The sequence below is a fragment of the Carica papaya genome, chromosome 7 (genome assembly GCF_054855325.1).
Source record: "Carica papaya isolate Zhongbai chromosome 7, ASM5485532v1, whole genome shotgun sequence".
Classification (NCBI taxonomy): Eukaryota; Viridiplantae; Streptophyta; class Magnoliopsida; order Brassicales; family Caricaceae; genus Carica; species Carica papaya.
Genome location: NC_142315.1, coordinates 25,370,465 through 25,395,743, shown reverse-complemented (window position 1 = coordinate 25,395,743; position 25,279 = coordinate 25,370,465). Strand labels below are relative to the sequence as shown.

Sequence of the window (25,279 nt, the reverse complement as noted above, 5' to 3'; positions counted from 1 at the left end):
TCCCCGCTACACATGAACCATTAACATTAATAACCTGATTCCAGGGCCATCCCCATACCCCGTCCGGTATGGATAAACCTCCATACCCCGTCCGGTATAAGGGTGAAACGGGCCGTCCCCATACCCCGTCCGGTATGGGCGCCAAAACACATAAGGTCTTCATACTCCGTCCGGTATGAGAGACCACATTCTCGGTAGGGTTCCCTATGGACCCGGTCCGTCCACCATCTCCCAGGATATCTAGTCAGGCTGTCCACATTATCCACTCATCAATTCACATAACCTTTTTTTGCCCTTTTCTTTGGTCTTAATCATCCAATCATACACAAACGTTTAAACCAGTAATTGACACCAAACAAGACAATACAGTGTCGAGTTCACCATAATACCAACCATAATAAAAGAAACCATAATTCATGCATACGAGACCATAAAATAAATACATCAAATATCATGCTGTATTTAATACTGAAAAAAATAGATCAAACGACAACTGACCAACAATGTACTAGATACGGGCTCTATTGGCAACCTTAATCAATTCACATCTATAAAGTCACAAAATACCATTTAATTATTTATTAAGCTTTAATACCGTGATAGGAAATAGGGTGAGGGGTCCTTACTTGTTTCGGAGTCTGAAATCGACTCTACAGTGTGCCTACGGGCTGTCTCTAATTTCTCTGAATTTTTTTCAGAAAACTGAAACACACTGCCGGTACCTGCACGTGTCCCAAAAAATCCCAAATCAGACCTAGGGCCCCTTTCGGCAAATATCGAAATTCCAGCACGGCGGCTCTGCCGTGCTCCGGTGACGGTGCCGTTGTTTGCGGCGGCGATCCGCCTCGGGTTGGTCATTTTCGGCCGAATTCAGCCAAACTTGCATTGGTCCCTGTGATAAAACAACCCTAGGGCCCTCGGTGGGCCAAAAAATCACGAAAAATCGAGACTTACCGGCGGCGGTGCTCTCGGGTGTGGCGGCTCCTCCGGCATGAATCGCGTTTTGATGTTTAGCTCCGATCAACCTGTAGAGAAAAGAACGGTGATCACAATGGTATAAAATTTGCATAGAACAGAGGCCAGGAAGGGCCTCATCGGAGGCAAAAACAGAGGGGAGTCGCGGCGGCGGCGCCGGACTTTGGCGGGATTTTCCGGCCGATTGGCCAGTGGTTTGGCTCCGGTTTGGCCATAGGCAGATTCAGCATCGAAAAAGAACCAGGGGGAGAAAATTTATCTCGATTGGCGGTCGGAAACTTCTCCAGTGCGGCGGCGGGTGGCAGCGGCCGGCTCCTCCGGCGTCTGGTTTTTCTTCTCCAGCGAGGCACTGACGGCTAGGTTTTTGTGGTCAGGTGTGGGTGGGGTTATTTATACCCTTTGCTTTTTAATCTCAACTGTCCATCAAGATTAAATCTGGACCGTCCGATCGCGATTTATTTGGAATTAAATCTGGGTCATCCGTGCGCACGTTTGATCTGGGCCGTCCGTGTGCGCGGGAACGGATCTTGGTCATCCGATCGCGCGCACGTGGATCGCCCACGTGGCCCGTCCCGTGTCAGCGTTTCCTTACCACGCGGCGTGTCCTGATTGGCCGGGGCTTCTAACGTGGCTGCTGACGTGGCACAACTTTTTTAAATTGCGTTTTGACCCTCGGTTTTTGATTTTCTTTTCAAAAACACCCCCAGAATCCAAATTTTCACCTCTTTTTCCCAAAATCAATTTCAATTAAATCCAAATAATATTTTTACCTAATTCCTTCCTTCGATATGATGTGTCCGAGGAAGGCGGTACTTTGCTGAGCACCGTGTAACTGATTGAAAAGATCATTGATTCTGGGGATGAGATATTTGTTTTTGATTGTAACTCTATTCAATCCCCTGTAGTCAATAGACAACCTCAGGGATCCATCTCCTTTCCTAGCTAATGTGACTTCAGCCCCCTAAGGAGATATACTGTGTCAGATGAACCCGTTATCCTATAAAGTATTTATATGTTTCCTCTATTCTTTCATCTCTACATGAATCATATGTTAAGGGGTAGCTAAGATAAGCTGGGTGTTAGATTGAAGATCTATGATAAATTTAACTTTTCTATCAATCGGAAGTCCAGGTAGTTCATCAGGAAATACATTCAAAAATTTGTGGACTACAAGAATTTCTTGAATACAAATTTCTTTCTTAGGCTTATCTAATGTAAAAAAGAATAACTGAGTTAAAGCAATATATAAACAATGTAGTTATCATAAGGGAATAATATAAAAAACTTTTATTAATTTATGAAGGACTCTACGTTAGGAAGATGGAATACACACTTCTTATGAAAATAATCTACAGTGGCATGATACGCTGTTAACCAATTCATCCCTAGAATTACATCAAAATCTCTCATGTCTAGTGCTATCAGGTCTACACTCAATTTTTAATCTGCTATTTCTATAATACAAGCTTTGTATATGACATTCCCTAATAGTATCTCATTCAAAGGAGTAGAGACAAACAACACATAATAAATATTTTCAAGTAACACATTCAAATTTTTTGCAAAAGCATGTGAAATAAAGAATATGAAGCAACAGTATCAATTAAAACATGTGCAGGGTGATTACAGATAGTCTACGTACATTGTATTACGTTGGGGTTAGTTCAACATGTTGCTTGATGAGGGTGTAGGCTCTGTCCTGGATTGGAGGTCTGGCCTGATTCTGATTCCACGAGTACTCTCTTACGTAGTGTTAGGCACTTCCACATATGCGGTAGATATTTTTGAGACGATATAGGGTTGGTCCCCATGATCTTTGTCACAGTACTGACAAGTCTTATCGCATCCTGTTACTGGGACTTGAAAAGGAGTTTGAGTTGTGGGTCTAGGTCTCTTGTTCTACTATATCGGTGCAGTAGGTACTGGTCTGCAGTGTGGAATTGAGAGTCTAGAATTGTCCACTGCTGGAGGAAAGATGCGAAGGTTTTTCTCTATCAATTATGCCTTGGCTAGAACGACTGAGTAGGTGTTGAGCTCGAATATATATAGTTGTTGCCTAATCTCAGGACGAAGGTCTCACTCAAACTTCATTACCTTTTTGCCATTGTTCATCATGCTCTCAGGAGAATATCAGTTCAACTCTAGAAATTATCGAGCATATTCAGACACTATTATCTAACCCTTGACCAAGTGTGTGAACTCTATCTCCTTCAAATGTCAAAAATGCTCTGTGAGGTACTCTGTATTGAAAGCTACTAGGAACTGTTCCCAAGTAACCAGAATGGGCAGCATGGACCTGCTTCAGCTGCCACAAGTGACGTGCCTCACCCACGAGCATGTAGGTAACAAGTATGACCTTTTGTTCGGGAACAACCTCAAAAGTTACGAAGGTCTTCTCTGTCTCTGATTACCAGTATTCAGTATCTTCAAAGGTGGATACCCCTGCAAATGTAGATGAGTTAAGTCTCTTGTATCTCTCAATATAGCTTGGGTCAATCGCGGGCAGAACTGGGTCCTGTTGAAGAGGAACTAGATTATGCTGGGGAGGGGTCTGGTGGCCCTATAGCGGCACCTGGTTATACAATGGGGGTATCAGATTATACTGTAGCGGTGTCGGATGATACAGTGGAGGAACAAAGTTATATTGGGGTGGCATTGGATCTTTTCATTGCAGGGGTGGCTCATATTGTGGCAGTGGTGGAGGGTTAAACAGCTCTTTCCTCTCTTCTCGTACCTGTTGGGCAAAAATAAGTCTCTTCAGCATCTCGAAGAGTCGATCGACATCCTCTCAATATGACCCATCCCAAGTTGCTTTATTTAGTGGGGGCCTTTCTCTCCTCATATCTTTGTACATTCATTTCACGAGAAAGGGTTGAGTGTTGGGTTATTTTTGAATGATTCAAATTTTTGTGCAAGGAATGATTTCGAGGAACCCGGCTCTGATACCAACAGTAAAGGCCCAAAACTTAAAGGAAATGAATGTATATTGTAAAAGCAAAAGCAATTAAGAGTTTAAAGTTTATATTCCTTATACAATGAATTGGGATGCCCAATATGAAAACAAGAATGTCTTTTTAAGGAAGTTTTCAATAACAGAATAAATAAATAAAAGAAAACACAACTGACATCTTATGGAGTTAACTTCCGCTGGGAAACTCTGATGGGATGCGAGAGACAGCTTTATTCGCAACCTACTTCTTGATGTTTAGAATCTGCATCTTGGTTTTCCTGATATAAAAATAATTAAATAGGGAATGAACTACACTAACCCTGTAACACTCCAAAATAAAATTGTATAGAATTTAAAATTAATAAATATAATTTTTTAATTTATATATTTTTTCAATTAATTTAGGTTAAAAATGAAGTAAAAATTGAAGGATGATGAAATTGAAAACAATTTTGGGAAAAATGGGTAAAAATTTGGGTTCTGTGGGTATTTTTGAAAAAAAAAATAAAAACTATGGATCAAACTGCAATTTAAGAAAGTTCTGCCACATGGGACGTCTGGTCAGCTGCTCCGATCAATCAGGACGCTCCGCATGGCAGCGATACTGACGCAGTGCCATGCGGTAGGCCAAGCGGGCGATACATGTGCTTGTGATCAAACGACCTAGATCCATTCTCGCCACAAACGTGATCGGACGGTTCAGATTGGATCGCGATGAACGTTCCAGATTTACTCCCTATTTAATCGCGATTAGATAGTAAAAATTTAGGTTCTGGGGGTATTTTTGAAAGAAAAATAAAAAATCAGTGGTCAAACTGAAATTTATGAAAGTTTTGCCACATGAGACGCTTGGTTAGCAGCTCTGATCAATCAGGACACGCCGCGTGGCAGCGAATGCTGACGCGGTGCCACGCAGGCGATACGCGTGCCCGCAATCGAATGGCCCAGATCCGTTCCTGCCCCAAACGTGATCGAACGGCCAGATTTGAGCACGATTAGACAGTCCATATTAGATCGCGATGGACGGTCCAGATTGGATCACGATGAATGACTCAGATTCACTCCCTATTTAATCCTGATTAGATAGTCTAGATCAAACACGATAGACTGCTCAGATAAAAAATGGACGGATATAAATAACCCCAATTCACACCAAATCCTAGCCCTAGCCGCCAGAACCCCTCGTCGGAGAAGAAGACCCCGCCGCCAGGAAGGAGACCGCCGCCGCACCGGAGAGCCCCACCGCCAGTGAGTTTCGGTTTTATTGATGATGGATATAGATTTATAATATGTGCTATGATTGCTGATTATATATGGAATCATGATCTGTATAATATTATTATCTGTATAAATTATTTTTATGAATCTCACTACGGTAAGTGAACGGTAAATGATTTTTATGATTGATAAATAAATTACTAAATTTAGTGCTTAATTAGTTGTATTAATTTTATACCAACATTTGCTTCTGTGTCGGTGATATAATGTGATATCCTTACTGGGCTAGTGTAGCTCATCCCTTATTTAACCATTTCAGATCAAGAGGATCAGGTTATAGAGCCCGATCCGCAAGCGGATTGCGAGTAGATGCTAGATTTCTTTATTTTCTATTAATTTTCTTATTCTTGTGTTTCTTTCAAAATGGTGAATTCCATAACACTATTTGGTACTTTAAGTTATTTGTGTAGGGAGTGTAAACCCTGAACATTTATTACGCTTTCACACTTTAATTATCTTTACTTCCTTTAGATATTTCCGAGGTCGTTACAGTTGGTATCAGAGCCGCGTTTCTCGGACCCATTCCTTACAAAAAATCCTTAGGGAACACCAAAACACTAGATCATCACTCAACCTTGCCTTGTGAAATGTAGGTATAGATAGATGAGGAGAGGAAGAACCCCACTAAACTGAGTAGCCCGAGATGGTTCGCTTAGAGAAGATGTTGACTGGATATTTGAGATACTGGAGAGACACATTGCCCCCCAGCAGGGCCGACAGGAAAGGAGGGAGCTACTTGACCCTCCCCTACTGCCATAGGTTGAGCCACCCCCACAGCGAGAGGACCCCGAGCCACCCCGGTACGACTCTGCTCCTCCACAGTACCACCTGGCGCCACCATAGTATGATCCAGTGCCCTAACCACAACACCACCATAGTACAATCCGGTGCCCCTGCCTATCAGCAAATACCACCACATGGCCACCTAGTCCATCCTTAGAATAGCCCAGTCCCTCTTCCACGAGATCCAGCTCCTATCATGATCGACCCAAGCTACATAAAGAGGTATAAAAGATTAAACCCATCTACTTTTATAGGGGGATCCTCTTTTAAAGATGCCTAGTACTGGTTAGCAGAGACAGAGAAGGCCTTCAAGACCCTAGGAGTGACTCCCGAGTAAAAAGTCACCCTTGCCACCTACATGCTAGTGGGAGAAGCAGACTGTTGGTGGGAACTCAAACAGACTACCCTGCCTGTTCTAATTACTTGGGAACAGTTTCTGGCGGCATTTCATGCAGAGTACCTTCCAGAGTATCTCTGACATCTGAAGGGGATAGAGTTTGTACAGTTGGTCCAGAGAAACATGATTGTGTTAGAATATACTTGTAAGTTTCTAGAGTTGGGCCAATATTCTCCTGAGACATTATTGGATAAAGGCAGGAAGGCTAGAAGGTTCGAGTGGGGTCTTCACTCAGAGATCAGACGGCAGCTGTTTGTGCTTGAGCTCAGGACTTATTCAGCTGTTCTGGCAAAGGTAGAGTTAGTGGAGAGGAGCTTCGTCACTTTTTCTTAGACAGCAGGAAACCTCAGGCCCTCAGCTCCACCCCACAGACTAGCAACTACTGTGCTTGTTCAACAGAACAAGAGGCTCAAGTCGATGATCCAAGCTCCTTCTCTAGCCCCAGTGGCAGGGATAATGGGGACAGACCCTGCTAACGCCTCAACAATGCTTGTCGCATATGTGGTAGTGTCCAACATTATGCGAGGGAGTGCCCGATGAACCAGAATTAGGCTAGACCTTCTATCCAAGACAGAGCTTACAATCTTACCCAGTATGATGCAGAAGCCAACCCGGACATGGCACAGGGTACGTACACTATTTGTAACCATCTTGCTCATGTTTTGATTGATACTGGTGCATTACATTCATTTGTTTCACCTATTTTTGCATCAAAATTTAATGTATTACCTAATAAACTTAATTTTATGTTGGTTGTGTCTACTACTAGGACTTTGACACTATTAGGAGAAGTTGTTTACAGAGCCTGTGTCATATATATAACAGATAGGAAATTGAGTGTGAACCTAATAGAATTAGACATGGGAGACTTTGATGTAATTTTAGGAATGAACTGGCTAGCAGTGTATCATACAACCGAATATTATTTTAGCAAGAAGGATGTATTTAATCCTCCTAATGAGGAGCAATTTACAAATTAATAAAAATCGTTTAGCATTTATTCCCTCACGATGAATTTTCTTATTATCGAGTACTTTAACCCTACTGTTTTTTTTAACTAGGCAAACCCAAGGAAGAGATTTATATTTAAAAGATTCTGGTACTCCGAGACTTCCAAGATGTGTTTTAGGATGAACTATCCGAACTGCCAGAGGACAAAAAAGTAGAATTCACCTTAGATCTTCAGCCAGGTATCCAGCCCATTTCGGTTGCTTCTTACTGCATGAGCCGTGTTGAGATGGAGGAACTAAGAAAACAGATCATTGAATTACAGGACAGTGGGTTTATCCGACATAGTGTGTCCCTTTGGGGTGCCAGAGTCCCTTTGCCAAAAAGAGAGATGAGACATTGAGGTTATGTATTGATTACAGAGGTCTGAACAGAGTCACAATCAAGAACAAGTATCCCCTCCCCAGGATCGATGACCTATTCGATCAGTTACAAGGTGCTCAGGTATTCTCTAAAATAGACCTACGTTCAGGTTACCATCAGATGAAAATCAGGACAGAAGATATCCCCAAGAGAGCCTTTCAAACTAGGTACGGACACTATGAGTTCCTGATCATGATATTTGGACTAACCAACGCCTCAGCTATCTTCATGGACTTGAAAAACAAGGTCTTCAGATAATTCCTCGATCAGTTTGTTATTGTGTTCATCGATGACATCTTGGTTTATTTAAAAAGCAGAGAGAAATATGCTCATCATTTAGCTCAAGTTTTATAGGTTCTCAGGGAAAAAAAGCTATATGAAAAGTTGAGTAAGTGCTGGTTTTGTCTTGAACAAACTATTTTCTTAGGACACATCATATCAAAGGATGCAGTGTCAGTGAACCCCGAAAAGGTTGAAGCAGTGCTCGGTTGGGAAAAATTGACATCAGTTAAGGAGATTCGTAGTTTTCTGTGGATGGCGGGTTATTACTGCAGGTTTGTGGAAAGGTTTTCTAGTTTAACTACTCCTCTGACTCGGCTCACAAAGAAGAATATCAAGTTTGAGTGGAACGAGGATTGTGAAAGAAGTTTTTCGGAACTAAAGAAGCGGCAGACTACTGCATCTGTGTTGGCCTTACCGAGTGGATCTGATGGATATACAGTTTACAGTGATGCGTCCTACTTAGGTCTGGGTTGTGTTTTGATGCAGTATGGGAAGGTTATGCCCTATGGGTTCAGACAGTTAAGGAGTCATGAGAAAAACTACCCCATCCATGACCTAGAGCTTGCCGCAATCATACACGCATTGAAGACTTGGTGCAATTATTTATATGGGGAGACATTTCAGATCTATACCGATCACAAGAGTTTGAAACACATATTTACTCAAAAGGATCTCAACATGCGTCAGCGAATGTGTATAAAACTTATCAAAGACTATGATTGCGACTTCTTGTATCACCCGGGTAAGGTCAACGTGGAATTCGACGCACTCAGCATGAAATGTGCATGTACATTAGCCCATTTGATGGTTTCAAAAAGTTGACAAATAGGGGCCGCACAATAGGTACGACTTTAGGACCTGAGGAGAGTCATATGTTTGGGCTACCTGGCCGTTTAACCTGAGTTAATCCAAAGAATAAGTGAAGCTCAGTTCGCTGATTTCTCCCTAGCAACCCTCAAGAAAGATGCAAAATAGGGATTTAACTCAAAATTTCAAGTCTCCGCCGATGGGTTGCTCAGATTCCAAGACAGAGTGTGTGTTCCAGGTGACATTGAGTTAAAGAGAGACATTATGACAGAGCCCCATAGCTCAAAGTTCGCTATGCATCCCAGAAGCACTAAGATGTACCAAAGTATGCAATCCCGATTTTAGTGGAACGAGATGAAAAGAGGTATAGCTGACTTTATTTTTAAGTGTTTGGTATGTCAGTAGGTCAAGGCAGAATACCAATGCCAGGTGGGCTACTTCAGCCATTACCAATCCCGGAGTAGAAGTGGGAATATATCATCATGGATTTCATGACAGGATTGCTTAAGGCATGCTCAGGACATGATTTCATCTGGGTAATTGTCGACCGACTCACCAAGTCTTCTCACTTCTTGGCTATCAGGATGACCGATTCCTTCGACAAATTAGCAAGAATATATATCCGAAAAATAGTCAGATTACATGGCGTGCTAGTGAAAGTAGTGTCCGACATGGACCCTAAGTTCACTTCTTGATTTTGGTATAGCTTTCAACAAGCCATGGGAACGAAGCTGTCCTTTAGTACTGCATTTCACCCTCAGTCCGATGGACAATCAAAAAGGATAATCCGTACACTAGAGGATATGCTTCGAGCTTGTGTCCTTGACTTCGAGGGCCATTGAGATAACATCTACCCCTGATAGACTTCACCTACAACAACAGCTACCAAGCGAGTATTGACATAGCTTCGTATGAGGCGTTATATGGGCGCTCATGCAGATAACCGATTTGTTGGAAAGAAGTGGGTGAGAGAAAACTGTTCGGTCCATATCTGGTAGAGGAGACTACATCCAAAATAGTTAAGATTAGGAAGAACATCCAAACGGCTCAGAACAAACAAAAGAGTTATGCGGACACCCGAAGGAGGGATTTAGAATTTGAAAAAAGCGATCGGGTGTTCCTTAAGGTCATTTCTTTCAGGAAAATTTGTAGGTTCGACAAGAGGGGAAAACTGAACCCCCAATTTATTGGACCATTGAAATCTTAGACATAATTGGTATCGCCGCCTACAGACTAGTGCTGCCTCTAGAACTTTCCAAAGTCCATAATGTATTTCATGTGTCCATGCTACGCAAGTACAACCTAGAGCTCTCTCATATCTTGGCTCACGAGCCTCTTCCACTCCAAGAGAATCTATCCTACGAGGAAGTGCCAGTCGGTATTGTGGATCGAAAGAGCATATTACTCCACAGCCGAGAAATTTCCTTTATAAAGGTCATATGGCAGAACCACACATCAAGAGAGGCTACATGGGAGCTAGAATCAGACTTTAAAATCCAATATCCCCAGCTATTTTATTGAGAGTGAGAGATAAATTTGAGGGATCAAATTTCTTTTAAGGGGGGAAAAGTTATAACACCTCAAAATAAAATTGTATGGAATTTAAAATTAATAAATATAATTTTTAATTTATTTTTTTCATTTAATTTAGGGTAAAAATGAAGTAAAAATTGAAGGAGGATGAAATTGAAAACAATTTTGGGGAAAATGGATAAAAATTTGGGATGTGGGGGTATTTTTTGAAAGAAAAATAAAAAACTGAATGTCAAACTGCAATTTAGAAAAGTTCTGCCACGTGGGATGCCCGGTTAGCAACTCTGATCAATCAGGACTCGCCGCGTGGTAGCGGATGCTGACACCACGCGAGAGGCCACACGGGCGATCCGCATGCCCACGATCGAACAGCCCAGATCCGTTCCCGCCTCAAATGTGATCGGACAACTAGATTTGAACACGATTGGATGGCTTAGATTAGATCGCGATGGACGGCTCAGATTGAATCGCGATGAATGGTCTAAATTCATTCTCTATTTAATCACGATCGGACGGTTCAGATCAAACGCGATGGATGACCCAGATAAAAAACGGACGGATATAAATAATCTCCATTCACATCAAACCCTAACTCTAGCCGCCAGAACTCCTCACCGGAGAAGAAAATCCAGCAGCCGGGAAGGAGACCACTGCCACCCGCTGCCGCACCGGAGAGTCCTGCTGCTGGTGAGTTTCGATTTTTCATATTTTTTTAGCCAACTGAGGCCCTTTAACGTGTTTTATCACAATGATCAATGCAGAATTGACCAAATTCGGCCAAAAATGGTCGAAAATAGCCGACCCAAGGCGGACCGCTGCTACGGGCGGTGGCGCTGTCACCGGAGCACACGGAGTCGCTGTGTCGGAATTTTGAAATTGGGCAAGTGGCTCCTGAGATTGATTTTGGATTTGTTTGGGATATTTGTAGGTACTATTAGCGCACTTCAATTTCCGAAGAAAAATTCAGGGAACCCGGGAATCGCCCTTAGGCGCAGTCGAATAGCTTAGCTTTTCGAGTATCAATTCGAGTAAGGGTCCCTCACCATATTCCCTATCATAGAATTGAAGTCTAAATAAATAATAATACAATATTTGTGTGAATTTAGAAAATGTGCATAATTAATTACGGATTGCTAATGGAGCCAGAACCGAAAATTATCTACTGTTACTTTATTGATTATTTTACAGTTTAAATGCATGATAGTACCTTATTAATTGAATTTATGACTTCGAATGCATGTATGATTTATTCTATGTGTTTGCTGCTGAATCGAAAAAAATGAAGGTTAAACGGTAAAAAATTGTGTGATGAAATAAATAGATGAAATGACAGTCTTACTAGATATTCTGGGAGATGGTGGACGGACTGGGTACATAGGGAACCCTACTGTGAACGTTGTCTCATACCGGACGAAGTATTGGGACGACCTGCTTCACCCTCATACCGGACGGAGTATTGAGGTTTGGTAAATTGACGCTCATATCGAACGGGGTATGAGAACGACTCGTAATTGAGAATGTTAAATAGAAGGGTTCACGTGTAGCGGGGACATCCTTATGAACCCCCATGAATACCAGCAGGCTGGTAAAAAGAGTGACAATTATTGTTTAATTTATTTATGATGGATATAAATTTATTATGTGTTATGATTGCTGATTATACATAGAATCATGATCTGTGTAATATTATTGTCTGTATAGATTATTTTTGTGAATCCCACTATGATAAGTGAATGGTAAATGATTTTTATGATTGATAAATGAATTTACTAAATTTAGTGCTCCATTAGTTGTATTGATTTTATACCAATCTTTACTTCTGTGTCGGTGATATAGTGTGATATCCTTACTGGGGTAGTGTAGCTCATCCCTTATTTAACCATTTCAGATTAAGATGATCAGGTTCTATAGCCCGATCCGTAAGAGAATTGTGAGTAGATGTTAGATTTCTTTATTTTCTGTTTATTTCCTTATTCTTGTGTTTATATCAAAAAGGTGAATTCTATAACACTATTTGGTACTGTAAGTTATTTGTGTAAGGAATGTAAACCCTGAACATTTATTACGCTTCTGCACTTTAATTATCTTTTATTTCATTTGAATATTTTCGGAGTCGTTACAAGACCAGTAAGAATATCATGTTTAGCACCGATACGGAAAATTAAATATTGATAAAAATCGTAACAACCAATGGAGCTATTATATATTTTTGAATAAATTCATTTAACATAAAAAATCATTATTTTCATTCTTACCTTTATGAGTTTTAAAAACCAATCTATGAAGACAATAACTAGAATAATATTTTATTTCACATTTAAATAAACAATAGCAGTAAACTTACATTCTTGCTCGCTTACCAGTACCTCTGGGGGTCCATAGGGATCCCCCCTATGCATGGACTTAATATCCAATTTATTATTTAACCAGTCGTTCCCATACCCCCTTCGGTAATTGACGCTAAACATACCACTACCTCAATACCACGTTTGATATGAGGGTGAACTATAATTCTCAACCCCTTCTGGTATGGGACTTCTCAGCCCCGTTCGACTGAGATAATGTCCATGACAGAGTTTTTTATATGCACTGGGTTCGTACACCCTTCCCCAGGGTATCCGATAAATCTTTTATACATATATCCACATTATCAACCAATCGCCAATTACACACCAATATTTCATATTTACATATTAACAATAAGTCATGCAATAGACAATACAAAAATTAAGAAAACGTGATTAGGACATTTGCTTCAAATCAGTCGATAGGTGAGAATAATCAGTCAAACAATCAATGAACAAGAAGGTAATTAAAATAAATAAACAATAACAATTTAGACAATATAGGAGAAAATAAACAACATAGTTAGGGCAATTATATACTAACTGGTTCTGTTTTCACTAGTAATCTATAATTAATTTAGAGATTTTTAATTTTTATAAAACACCCATTATTAGTCATTAGACTTCAATTTACCGTAACGAAGGAAAATGGTGAGAGATTATTATCTTGAATCAGTGTTCGAAACGCTGTCTTTTTCACTGCGCTTCCGTCTCTCAAATTTCTTAGATTTTTCTTGTAGAAATCAAAAACACAAGTCACATGTCCCAATATACCCCAAAAAAATGCCAAAATGAGCGTTTTTGAATTTTTTTGGTCGGTTTAGGGTTCCGGCACGATGGCACCGGCTTCGCCGCCCACGGTAGCAGTTCTTCTCTGCTTGGTTCTTTTTGGTCAATTTTAGCCGATTTTGCGTGGAAACCTGTAAAAAGAATAGGGTTTGGGAGCCTCTATCGGCTAGAAAATGGGAAAATCGAGACCTTACCAGTGGAGGAGTTTTTCGGTGCAATGGCTCCACTGTTCCTCTCTTGTAGTCCTTCTCTTTGGCTAACCTACAACAAAATGAAATGAGGAAGACAATAATTAAAAAATCGAGGGAAACGGGAAACATGAAGGGGCTCATCAGAGGGTTTTTCGAGTTGCGGCCTTTGCAGCTCGGTTGAGCTTCGCTCGTTATTCCTGGCTCACCCTTTGGCCTTTTAGCTTCGATATGGGTATGGGGAGGTTTGAAATCCAATTCTGACCAGAAGGAAAAAAATTTTACCTTTTTGGTGTCGGCGATGGCTCTGGTACGACGATAGTGGCTGGTCTCCTTCTCCGGCGACTAGTTCGCTTTTCGGACGCCCCTCTCCTTCTTCTCTGATCTCCTCTCTGGTGGTTAGGGTTAGAGTTTTCTTTAGAGAGGATTTTAAATACTCATTTTCATTAAATCTGGGCTGTTCGTTTGAGAAGACGTGACATATCCTTAGTCATTGGATTGCTCTTATTTTGATACTTAATCTGGACCGCACGATCTGATCAATTCCAGCCGTTCGATTGTGTCTCAAGAGAAAACAGATCTAGGTCATCCATGGGCGCAAGATGCTATCTAGATTGTTGGATCTGCTGGCACGTGGATCGCTCGCGTGGCTTCCTACATAGACGCGTGTCCACGTGTCTGCCACGCAGTGCAAGGAGGCTGGTCGTGCTGCTGATGCCACGGTTTACGTTACCAAAGTTTTATTAATTTTATTTTTACCCTAGTTTTCAATTTTTTTTTTAAATAGGTACTCTCTTATTTCTATTTTGGTCTTAATTTTCGAAAATATTTTTAAATACATCAAAAACTCAATTTTCTTCAAAAATTTATAAAAAGATTAAAAACTAATTTAATTTAATTATTATTCTATTAATATTAAATTATTTCGAGTCAAATTTTTGGATCCAGATGTTACAATATTATAAATCAAGATTAAATATTGATAAATTTAAAAGTTACACAAATGTGAAATTATCAATAACTTATTTTAAGAAAAATAACCGTTAGGGTAGTGAGCCATATGTAACATAAATGTAAGTTATTTTCTTGAAAATATTAGAAAAATGCACAAAATTGTTTGCCTATTATCAATCAAAATTGTCAAATTGACATCAATTATAAAAGAATATAAATAAGCAAAGAAAAAAGGAGCATTAGAAAATTCAACTTTGATATACATACACATATATATACACAAATATATGATTTATATAATTAATATAATAGCAGGGAAATTAGGTGACACGATATAGTTTTTTTTTAATTTAATTATTTTCGTAAAAAAGAATTGATAATTAAGTTAATTAAATGATTGATTATGTTTTCTTCCTTAATTAAATGATTTGATTACTCCAATGTCAAACTGAAATTTTGAACTCTCTTAAATAATTAATCAGAAAACTACTTTTATCATCTACTTTAGATAAGATTTTTCCTTCGTTAATAAATTAAATCTTCGAAAAGATGTTTCCTTTATTAAGCGCGTGACTTTAGCCACGTGGCAGCAGTACAAAGACGGTGCGCATTCCGCCCATAATTAATAAATGGCAGGCCAAAGCCCAACCCTTTGGAGCATCTTCGTCTCTTTCCTCCTTTACCTTTGAAAAATCTTTAGCTTTGGATTCAATTTACTTCTCTCGCCAAATCCACCAGCCTCCGTCAAATCTCCAAAAGAAGAAAGAAAAAGAAAAGAGAAAATTTCAATCTTTGTTGGTTAGAAATTCCAGAAGCGAACTCGATTCTAGGCATCGATGGCTTACGTCGACCATGCCTTCTCGATTTCGGACGAGGACATAATGATGGAGACATCTTATGCTGTCAACAATCGGCCGCCAATAAAGGAGATCTCCCTCGCCGTTGCTCTTCTCGTATTTGGAACCCTTGGGATTGTCTCCGGCATCATCATGGCCTACAATAGAGTCGGTGGTGACCGAGGGCATGGTACGTTACTAAAAATGCTAAATAATTTCCTTGTTTTCCTCTTTCTTCGTTGTGTTTCATCTGGTAGCTAGTTAGCACCTGTTTGGTTGCTCGGAAAGTAAGGGAAAATGAAAGAGAACCGGTGTACTCTCTTTTCTCTTTAGCACTTGGATTGTTAGAGAAATTGCCTCTTTCTTAGGTTTTCTATTTTCTCCGTACTCGCGAAACAAAAACCGCTAATTAGTTTGCGGTAATAAATTTTGGGACGGCGATTTAAAGAAAGGAAATTTTGGATTCTTAGACAGCAGAAGAGTAACTACTCAGGCATTAAGTAGGAAGCAGGATTTTTTTTTTTTCTAAAAAAAATATTTCAGTGAATAATTATGGATTCAGCTTCTAATTGAGATTTTGTTTTGACGATGAATCAGGGATTTTCTTCACTGTGCTGGGTTGCATTTTGTTTCTTCCGGGGTTTTACTATACACGGATAGCATATTATGCTTACAAGGGATACAAAGGCTTTTCTTTTTCCAACATACCCCCTGTCTAGTGGATGAATACCTAAAGCTCTTCGTGCTTGGCCACATCTGTACAGCTATCTCATTACAGTCTTCCTTTTTGTTTTCTTTCCCTGTAATCTTGTCTAGGTCTGGTTTGATGATAATGTGTATTCAGATTCAGTTGCTAAAGATTTGGACCTTGGTTGTTTGATTTCCTGTTGCAATATAGTTGTGAACTCATTAACATTAACAAGTTATGTTGATTACTGTATTAGAATCTTCCTGTCATACTTTTGATCAATCAGTGTTTGTTAGCCAGATTTTGTTTGTGTAAAGCTCGCCTCTCCTGCAAGAATAGCAGAGGTTATATACTCTCTAAGCTGTATATCTTTACACTTGATATAATATGTTTGATAGAGGTTTGGAATGCCTTTTCTATGAGAATTTATGACTGCTGCAGATAATAGGGGGCAGGTACTGTAGTTTGTTTCCTATAATGTGAATAGCATTGTTCAGTGTACTAGTACCAGATATCTATTCAACAAACCATTTTGTGTGAGCATTTGAGCTTCTGTTAGCGTGAATTCACCAGATCAAACTCATGAGTTATGCTCCTGCTTTGCCATCTTTATAATTCACAAGGAATACTTCAAATGCCTCTTGTTTTGAGTTTCTTGAACGAGGTGAAGTATTGTGGGGAATGATACGCTTCCCTTTCCCAAATGGTTTATCAAATTAGATAAAACTGACTTTAGACATCTAGAACTTCATATTTCGTTTTCACTTTTCAGCCCCTCCCCACTTTTTCTACTTGGTGTTTTGAGGAAGAGGGAGGGGCTGAGGATTGCAATCTATTTTCTGTTATCTGAAATGAACAAAGAGTATTCCAGTTAGGTGGTGTGAGGCTGAGTCTGTAAATGATTTACCTCTTATACTGGATATTCTGGTTTCTTTGGACTTCAGACAGACATAAGTTGTCTTGGCCCTTCTCACAACATTGCAAGGGTCAATTGAAAACAATTCCCCTGCTGTTTTAAGTAAAAGAAAGGTGTTGTTCTTGTTACAGGTGAGTACCTTCTATTCTTCTAATTTATTTCAAATTGCTCACTCCAGGTGAAACTCCTGAATTATGTTATGATCAGGAGTGAAAACTGTCTTGAGAGTCACCCCTGAGTGCCTCTGTTCTTGAAAACTTATGGATTGATGATTTGAATACTGGTCTCAAATGAGGCTCAGACTTAAGATGATCATCGTTAGATAAAAGCTTGGCTTTAGTTATGCATGATTATTGACATGATGTTATTGTATTCTAAAATTAAAAGGACGAAAAGATTTGTGAGGAGAGTGGGACTTGAACCAACTCGGACCAGAATCTTAATCTGGCACCTTAGACCAACCCGGCCATATCCACTTGAATATATTTACCGAAGATACAGAACCTGAATATATTTAAATGTATGGTTGGAAGGAAGTGAAGTTGAGTTTAGTTTAGTTGGTCGAGTGGGTCTCAAGGATATTGGTAGCTCTTATTCGATTGTGGCAGGACAAGGCATATAAGTAGTAGAATGTTAATGGAATGTATGGGTGAACATCGTTCTGATCTCTCTCTCTCTCTCCAAGTAACATAACCATTAGAGCTAATGTTCAAGGCTATGTACATTTGCTAATGAGATACATTTCCTCAATAATAAAATTATGAGTCACTCCTGGAGATAAAGAAAGAAATATTTTATGGATTGATGATTTGCATACTGGTCTCAAGAGCTTCAAACTTCAAGGAGATGCCAAAAGAAATATTATAAACAAGACACTAAAGGAGATGCCAAAAGAAAGAAAAAATATGTAGAAGTTCATAGATGTTCTCCAGATTTAAGAAGAGGATCATCGGTAAGTAAAAGCTTGGCTTTAGTTGATAATGCTTGATTATTGAAATGGTATTACCATATCCTAAAAGGAAAATGGATAAGAAATTATGTGGAGAGTGAGATTTGAACTCAGTCACTTTCGGACCAGACCCGACCCTTGATCAAACGCCTTGATCTCCATGTCCTTCTGTTATTTAGTTGTTCTTTTCTCAATCTGAAATCTATGAGAAACAAAATATTTAGTTGAATATTATTTCTGTATATTTAAATTGTAATTAGTTTAGTCACCCTAATTAATAACTAATAACGTGGTTAACTCAAGATCTTTCTATTGGGCTTTAGGCTTATTATTCAATAACAAATACTAATATTATGACACTCTAGATAGTTTTAATATGATAAGAAGGTAATCACATGCTTCTACAAATATTTAGCATGACCATCATTGTAATAACCTTTAAATTTTTTTCCAAGAAAAAATCTACCAATACAAATACAATAGCCGATAAGCCAATGCTTTGGTGAGTTGAGGAAACATATTGGGATGCCATTGTCAATAATATCATCTTGGACAAAAGAATTTTAAGAAAGAAGCAAAAAGGAGAATATGCTTTTAAGATGAGTGATATAAATAATTGGTTACAACATATTACAAACTCAAATTTGTGAATAATTAACGAGAGTTACACCAAACAAAAAGCACATTAAAATACCCGAGACGAGACAGATAGGAAGTCTTTTTCAATTTTTAACTGAAAAAAAAAAATTATATATTAGAACAAACATTATATGATATTGATGCAGTCATAAATTTAAACTAAACTATATTTAAAAATATATATATATCAAAATTTAGTAGAATTTATTTAAAAATAATAAATAAAACTTAATTTAATTTGATCATGAGAGAATTTTCCTTACAAAAATTGTTTTCACAAGGAGAATTTAATTCTTATAATCTTGATGTAAATAATTTATATTTAACCAGACATATAGATGTCAATGATTATTATATTAAGTTAATTGTGATATTGAATTATGAAATTCGAATATTATTTATATTTAAATTAAAATAATGAAGACGTTCTTTATATATTGGAATTTCATGTAACACCCACAATTTCTTTTTTTGGGGGAAAAAAAAATTAATAAATACAAATTTTTATTTCTTTATTATTTTATTTTGTATTATTGTACTTTATTTTATTTAATTTAGAGTAAAAAAAATGGATTAAAATGTGAGAAGAATTTAATTGAAAATAATTTAGAAAAAAATGGGTGAAATTTTGAGTTATGAGAGTATTTTTAAAAGAAAAATTAAAAAATAGGGGCCAATTTGGGAAGTTTCGCCATGTCATATGCTAAGTCAGCAGTCCTGACCAACCAGGACGCTCCAAGTGGCAGAGGCGTTGATGCAGGATGCCACGCGGGGTGGGGGGGGCACGTGGGCGATCCGCGTGCGCGCGATCGAATGACTGAGGTTCGTTTCTACGCGCACAGACGACCTAGATGCGCTCCCGAATGAAAGAAATCGAATGGCCAGATTCAAAAGCGATCGGACTGCCCAGAGTTAATTGCGATGGACGGCCCGGATTGGATCGCGATGAACGACTCAGATTCACTCTCTATTTAATCGCGATCGGACGGTTCAGATCAAACGCGATGAACAGTTCATATAAAAAACGGATGGGTATAAATAATCTTCATCCGTACCAAACCCCAACCCTAACCGCTAGAATCCCTCGCTGGAGAAGACGACCTAGCTGCCGGGAGCCGACCACCGCCATTCGCTGACGCACCGAAATCCTTTCCGAGAGCCAAAAAAGGTAAAAACTTTTCATTTTGCATGAAATTCAATTTTAAGCTCATTCATGGCCAAATTGGAGTGAAAAGATCGGCCAATTATCCGAAAAATACCAGCAAAGCCCGGTGGCGGCGCCACGAAAAATTTCACAAACCACATTTGATGAGGCCCTTTCCGATTCCCGTTTCGCGTAATTTTTTCACTGTTGTGATCACCATTTTCTTCTCTACAGGTTGACCGAAGTGAAATACCTAATTGCAACGTGAGCCGGAGGAGCCGCCGCACCAGAGAGCCTCACCGTTGGTGAGTTTCGATTTTTTGGGCCAACCGAGCCCCTTTAACGTGCTTGCTCGCAGAAATCGATACAAAATCGACCGAAAACGGTCGACTCGAGGCGGACCGCTGCTGCCCGCGGCAGCGCCGTCACCAGAGCACGGCAGAGCTGCCATGTCGGATTTTCGAAATTAGTTGAGTGGGTCCTAGGACTGATTTTGAGTTTATTTGGAACATTTGTCGATACTATAAGTACGTTTTAGTTTTCAGAGAAAAATTCAGGAAATTCAAGAACCGCCCGTAGGCGCAGTAAACTGTTTAGCTCTTCGGCATTAAATTGAGTAAGGATCCTTCACCATATTCCCTATCATATAATTGAAGTTTAAATAAATAATAATACGTTATTTTGTACAAATTAAATAGATATTCATAATTAATTACGGATTGCTAATGGAGCCCAAATCAGATATTGTTCTCTGTTGATTTATTTTATAGTTTAAAAATATGATAATATCTTATTTATCTATTTTATAGTTTAAACGCATGTATTGCTGTTTTACTTGATTACTGTTTGATTTGGGATTTGAGATATGATTGCATTACCTTATGTATGTTTATTTGTTTATGTGATTATATTTGATTTGGTAATGGAGACTAAAGAAAAACAGAAAAGTGGTGTGATTAAATAAACAGATGGAATGACAACCTTACTAGATATCTTGGGAGATGATGGACAAACTGGGTACATAAGGAACCCTACCGTGAACGTTGTCTCATACGGACGGGGTATGTAGACTTGGTAATTTGGTGCTCATATCAGACGAGGTATGGAGACGACCCGCTTCACCCTCATACTAGACGGGATATTGAGATTTAATGTCTTGACGCTCATACCGGACGGAATATGGGGACTGCCCTGTAATTGAGATTGTTAAGGAAAATGGTTCATGTGTAATGAGGACATTCTTATGAACCCCATTGGATACTAGTAGGCTGGTGAAAAGAGAAACAGTTATAATTTGGTATATTGTTAATGGATATGAATTTATGATATGTTCTATGTTACTGATTGTTCATGAAGTTATGATCTGTATGCTATTATTGTCTTTATAGGTTATTTTCATAAATTCTACTATGGTAAGTGAACGGTAAATGATTTTATAATTGATAAATTAATTTGCTAAATTTAATGTTTCATTAGTTGTTTTGATTTTATACCAACATTTGCTTCTGTGCCGGTGATATAGTGTAATATCCTTATTTGGGTAGTATAAGTTATCCTTTATTTAACTATTTCAGATCAAAAGGATATGATTCTATATTCTAATCCGCAAGAAGATTGCGAGTAGATGTTAGATATTTTCTATTTTTCATTTATTTTCTTATTTTTTGTGTTTCTTTTAAGGCATTAATTTCGTAATGTTATTTAGTACTTTTAAGTTATTATGTAAGGAATGTAAATTTTAACCTTTTATTTCGCTTATACACTTAAATTATTATATATTTTTCTTTTTAAATTTTCGAGGACGTTACATTTCATAAGTAAATTTGTGAAGTGTCATCATATTGCCAAATTATGTTAAAATTCATAATATTCATTCAACACAACTAATGTTTATGTTTTGAAATGGTAAAAGTGGTTTGAAAATAATTTTTAGTGGCAAGCAAAATCATATATGACAAAAGTTCATGATTATTTTGTAAAATTCTTGTAAGAAAATATGATAAAAGTTATATAAATTATTTTTCTTTACTTATTTTATTTTTTATAGAGTTTAAATATTATTAAAATTAAATATTAAATTTTATAAACTTAGCAATAAAAATTAACTTACTTTGTTTAAATCATGTAAATGGCGGTAACAAATATTAGATTTACGTTGTGGTGGCGTGATCATAAATTTATTTATTTTAACAGATAAATTAATTAAATATTAATTTTAGAAAATAAAAAATAAAAAACATAATTACAATAATTAAAAAATAAAGGAGCAAACTGCAAAATAGAGAAGGTTATGAACCATTTTTACCATTAGCCCAGTAAATAAATGGCAACTATTTCTAGCTCAGAACTGTTGATATTGAAAGCATATATACATATATACATACTTATGTATCTAGACTACTAAATATTAGGCTCACAGTCACTTTCTTTTCAAGCGATCTTCGATGGCTGCGGCGAGATTACCAACGCGATCTTCTGCAATGGCAGCTTCATTGCTGATGCTAATAGTTGTGGCTTCTCTGTGTTGGGCATCGTTTGCATCATCACCAGAAACAAAGTTTGTTCTGAAGACGATCGCTTCTCACAAGATTGTCATCTTCTCCAAATCCTATTGCCCGTACAAATCTCTCTTTCCATCTCGATCGATATTTCATTGAGAATATTTTACTTAATTGGTAGCTAACCATGATAAATTCCTTTATGTGACCCTCTTAGTTCCGAAATAGTTGATCTAATTGACTGGTTTTTAACTTCGTATTGGATTTTACAGCTGCTGGATTTTAGGACATCCCGTTCTGTTTTCAATTTGGGGTTTCTCGTATTAGGTTTCCTCTTTGAAACTGGCATTCCTAATTTACGTCATTTCCGTTTTGTTCAATTCAATATCTGTTCCTTCATCACTCGATTATCAGTAAATTTACGAAATTTACCTACAGTGCTATTAATTGGATGGTTAAGGAGTAGGAATTGAATTGAATCAAACGGTCATTAATCTTGAGTTGTCCGTATAACTGGCATTTTTAGGCGTGTACCTTTTCCGATCCAGTTAGTGGAAGGCCTAGTGGTTCTTCTTGCCAAAGCCAGTATTCTTCTTCTACCAACATTAAAAAAAAAAAAAAATCCTTCTCTTTTTCAATTTCAGTGTTATGATTTTGAATGAATTCAGATGTGAAAACGAGCAAGATGGCTCCGGCTTTGTTTTTCATTTCGGCATGCATGTCTAGGAAGAGCTGTCTTTATGGGATAAGCTCACATGATTCTTTTTGGAATTTGAATGGTTGAATATCTCCATTCAGAAGGTTCTTCACGTGTTGGTATTTAGATCTTACAAAACATTTTTATGAAGAAACCATGAATTCCACTTGCAGCTTATCCAGTCTCTTTCTAGGAGCTGCCTTTTTTACTTTGCAGGAAATGGTGTCCGTTTTGCATGTTTTCTTATCTAGAGATCTGTTGATGTCCTGAAGGCTGAAGGGTTCTGGGTTTTGGGTTGTGTCTTATATGTATAATCTTTCCCCGCAAATTTCCTTTTTAATCTCTCTGAAAATTTTCAAGGAATCACATATGCAACTGACAGATATTTGCATGGGCATTTTTTCTGTTTCATTTGCAACGTCATAGAATTTAGCTTAGTTACTTGAAACATGTTCCAAATAAGAGATCTTACATAAAGCTCTAGGTGCTTTCTGTGATTATATGCTGCTTCTCCAGTAGTTTTGTTAACTTTGTCGAAAGGGTGAGGAGAATGTCCATGTCCATTGATGATGAGATCTATAATTTTATGAACATTTATTAACTCTGCAAATCATTCATTTCTCTTTTTTTTTTTTTGAATTCATAACTTTTTCTAGGAAAGAAATGAGGATAAGAGAAACTGCTTTCTATGGGCATGGAGAATCACAAAATATATTAATCTTTGTTCTGTTTTTATTTGTGGCAGCCAACATCTGATGTGAAGAATTATTTGTGCTTCATTTTTTGCTACCTCTAATAGATGGAATTATGGACTTATCATTTCATTCTTCTTATTATTTTTCTACAGGTATTGTAGGAAAGCAAAATCTGTTTTCAAGGAGTTGGACCAGGTTCCCCGTGTTATTGAGCTTGATCAGAGAGGTCTGTCTTTATTTACAAATACATGTTGATGCTTTCTAACTGTGGGAAAAGGGGTTGCTATAAACTGAAAGAGTTACTTCTACTGAGATTAGATGAAAATAGCTTGGTATTGGTTAAAAGCCAAACAATAAAGAAGCTACTTATTACCATGCTGGTGGACTGATTTTCTAGTTTGACAGCTGAATTCTATGGTTTTAACTTCTCATTTTTCATGGTTAATGCTTCGGTTTTTGGCACCTAATACCAACTGAACTATGTTGTTTCTCACTGTGATAGTTGCTCGGTTGGCTTACATTTCTTACTAAGAAATGAATTGTACTTCTGACTTTCGGGGTGGCTTGGAGCATCATGCTTCCTTGATGATTTCCGAATATCTCATAACAATATAGTAACTTTTTATATTAGTTATCTTTGCATAGTTATTTGATTATTAATTAATATGAAGTGATTATTACAAGAAGTTACTGAATTTCTATGATCTTTTAAATACTACCGAGAGTCATTATGCCTTTGAGAACCATGCCTTTGGATATGCATTGGAAATGTATTGAGGCAATTGATTCTGTGTCTTACAGAGGACGGTGGGAACATTCAGACTGCCTTGAGTGAGATTGTGGGAAGGCGTACTGTACCACAGGTGTTCATAAACGGAAAGCATATCGGTGGCTCAGATGGTAAATTCTTATTTCTCTAATAAGGATTTTAAATGGATATTCTGTATTGTAAAGAAAAGAAAGATTAAGATCACTTGAGTTTACATTGATATGTTTGTTTCAGATACTGTTGAAGCATACGAGAGCGGAGAATTGGTTAAGCTTCTGGGCATTACCGGTGAAGATAAGAATGATCTATGAATCAAGAACAAACCTCTGTTTACTTGAATTATTAAACAGGGCCCAAAACCAATTATTTGGATTTTGTCATCACTACTTTTTTCATTATATTCATTGAACATATATATATTTGGTTCAGTAGACATAAAGATTGAGTCTTAGTTTTCGTACTTAATTGTCATTTTCAATATTATGTTCTTTATTGTTAACTAAACATTTTAACACCTCATCTAAGCAATTAGCCAGATTGATAAGCAGTGAAGTTATTAATTCGTCTCCTTTATCTGGGTTAATTACTTGTCTGTTCTTCCTAAGCTTTCTGTTAAAACCCAATCAGGCTGTTGGTTAAATCATAGATAACCTCAAGTAGCAAAAAGAGGAAAGGAAAACTGTGATTAAACTAATAAAACTCTAATTTATACTTCATAAATAATTGATATAACTTACACCTTATTCTTCTCCTGAAAAGAAAAGAAGAAACTTACACCTCTATGGCACCTAGCATA

At 37.9% G+C, this 25,279-nt stretch overlaps 2 protein-coding genes across 2 annotated transcripts; both read left to right on the top strand.

Annotated features, from left to right (window-relative positions):
- Window positions 1-15,345: 15,345 nt before the first annotated feature.
- On the top strand, window positions 15,346-16,475 carry LOC110809830 (uncharacterized). Its single transcript, XM_022035772.2, has 2 exons — window positions 15,346-15,678; window positions 16,086-16,475. The coding sequence occupies exons 1-2, from the start codon at window positions 15,489-15,491 to the stop codon at window positions 16,205-16,207; spliced, it is 312 nt and encodes a 103-aa protein (XP_021891464.1). The 5' UTR covers window positions 15,346-15,488; the 3' UTR covers window positions 16,208-16,475.
- Window positions 16,476-22,201: 5,726 nt separating this feature from the next.
- LOC110809795 (Glutaredoxin family protein) lies at window positions 22,202-24,943 on the top strand. The gene is made up of 4 exons (XM_022035719.2): window positions 22,202-22,441; window positions 23,867-23,940; window positions 24,516-24,614; window positions 24,718-24,943. The coding sequence occupies exons 1-4, from the start codon at window positions 22,269-22,271 to the stop codon at window positions 24,792-24,794; spliced, it is 423 nt and encodes a 140-aa protein (XP_021891411.2). The 5' UTR covers window positions 22,202-22,268; the 3' UTR covers window positions 24,795-24,943.
- The last annotated feature ends 336 nt before the right edge of the window (window positions 24,944-25,279 follow it).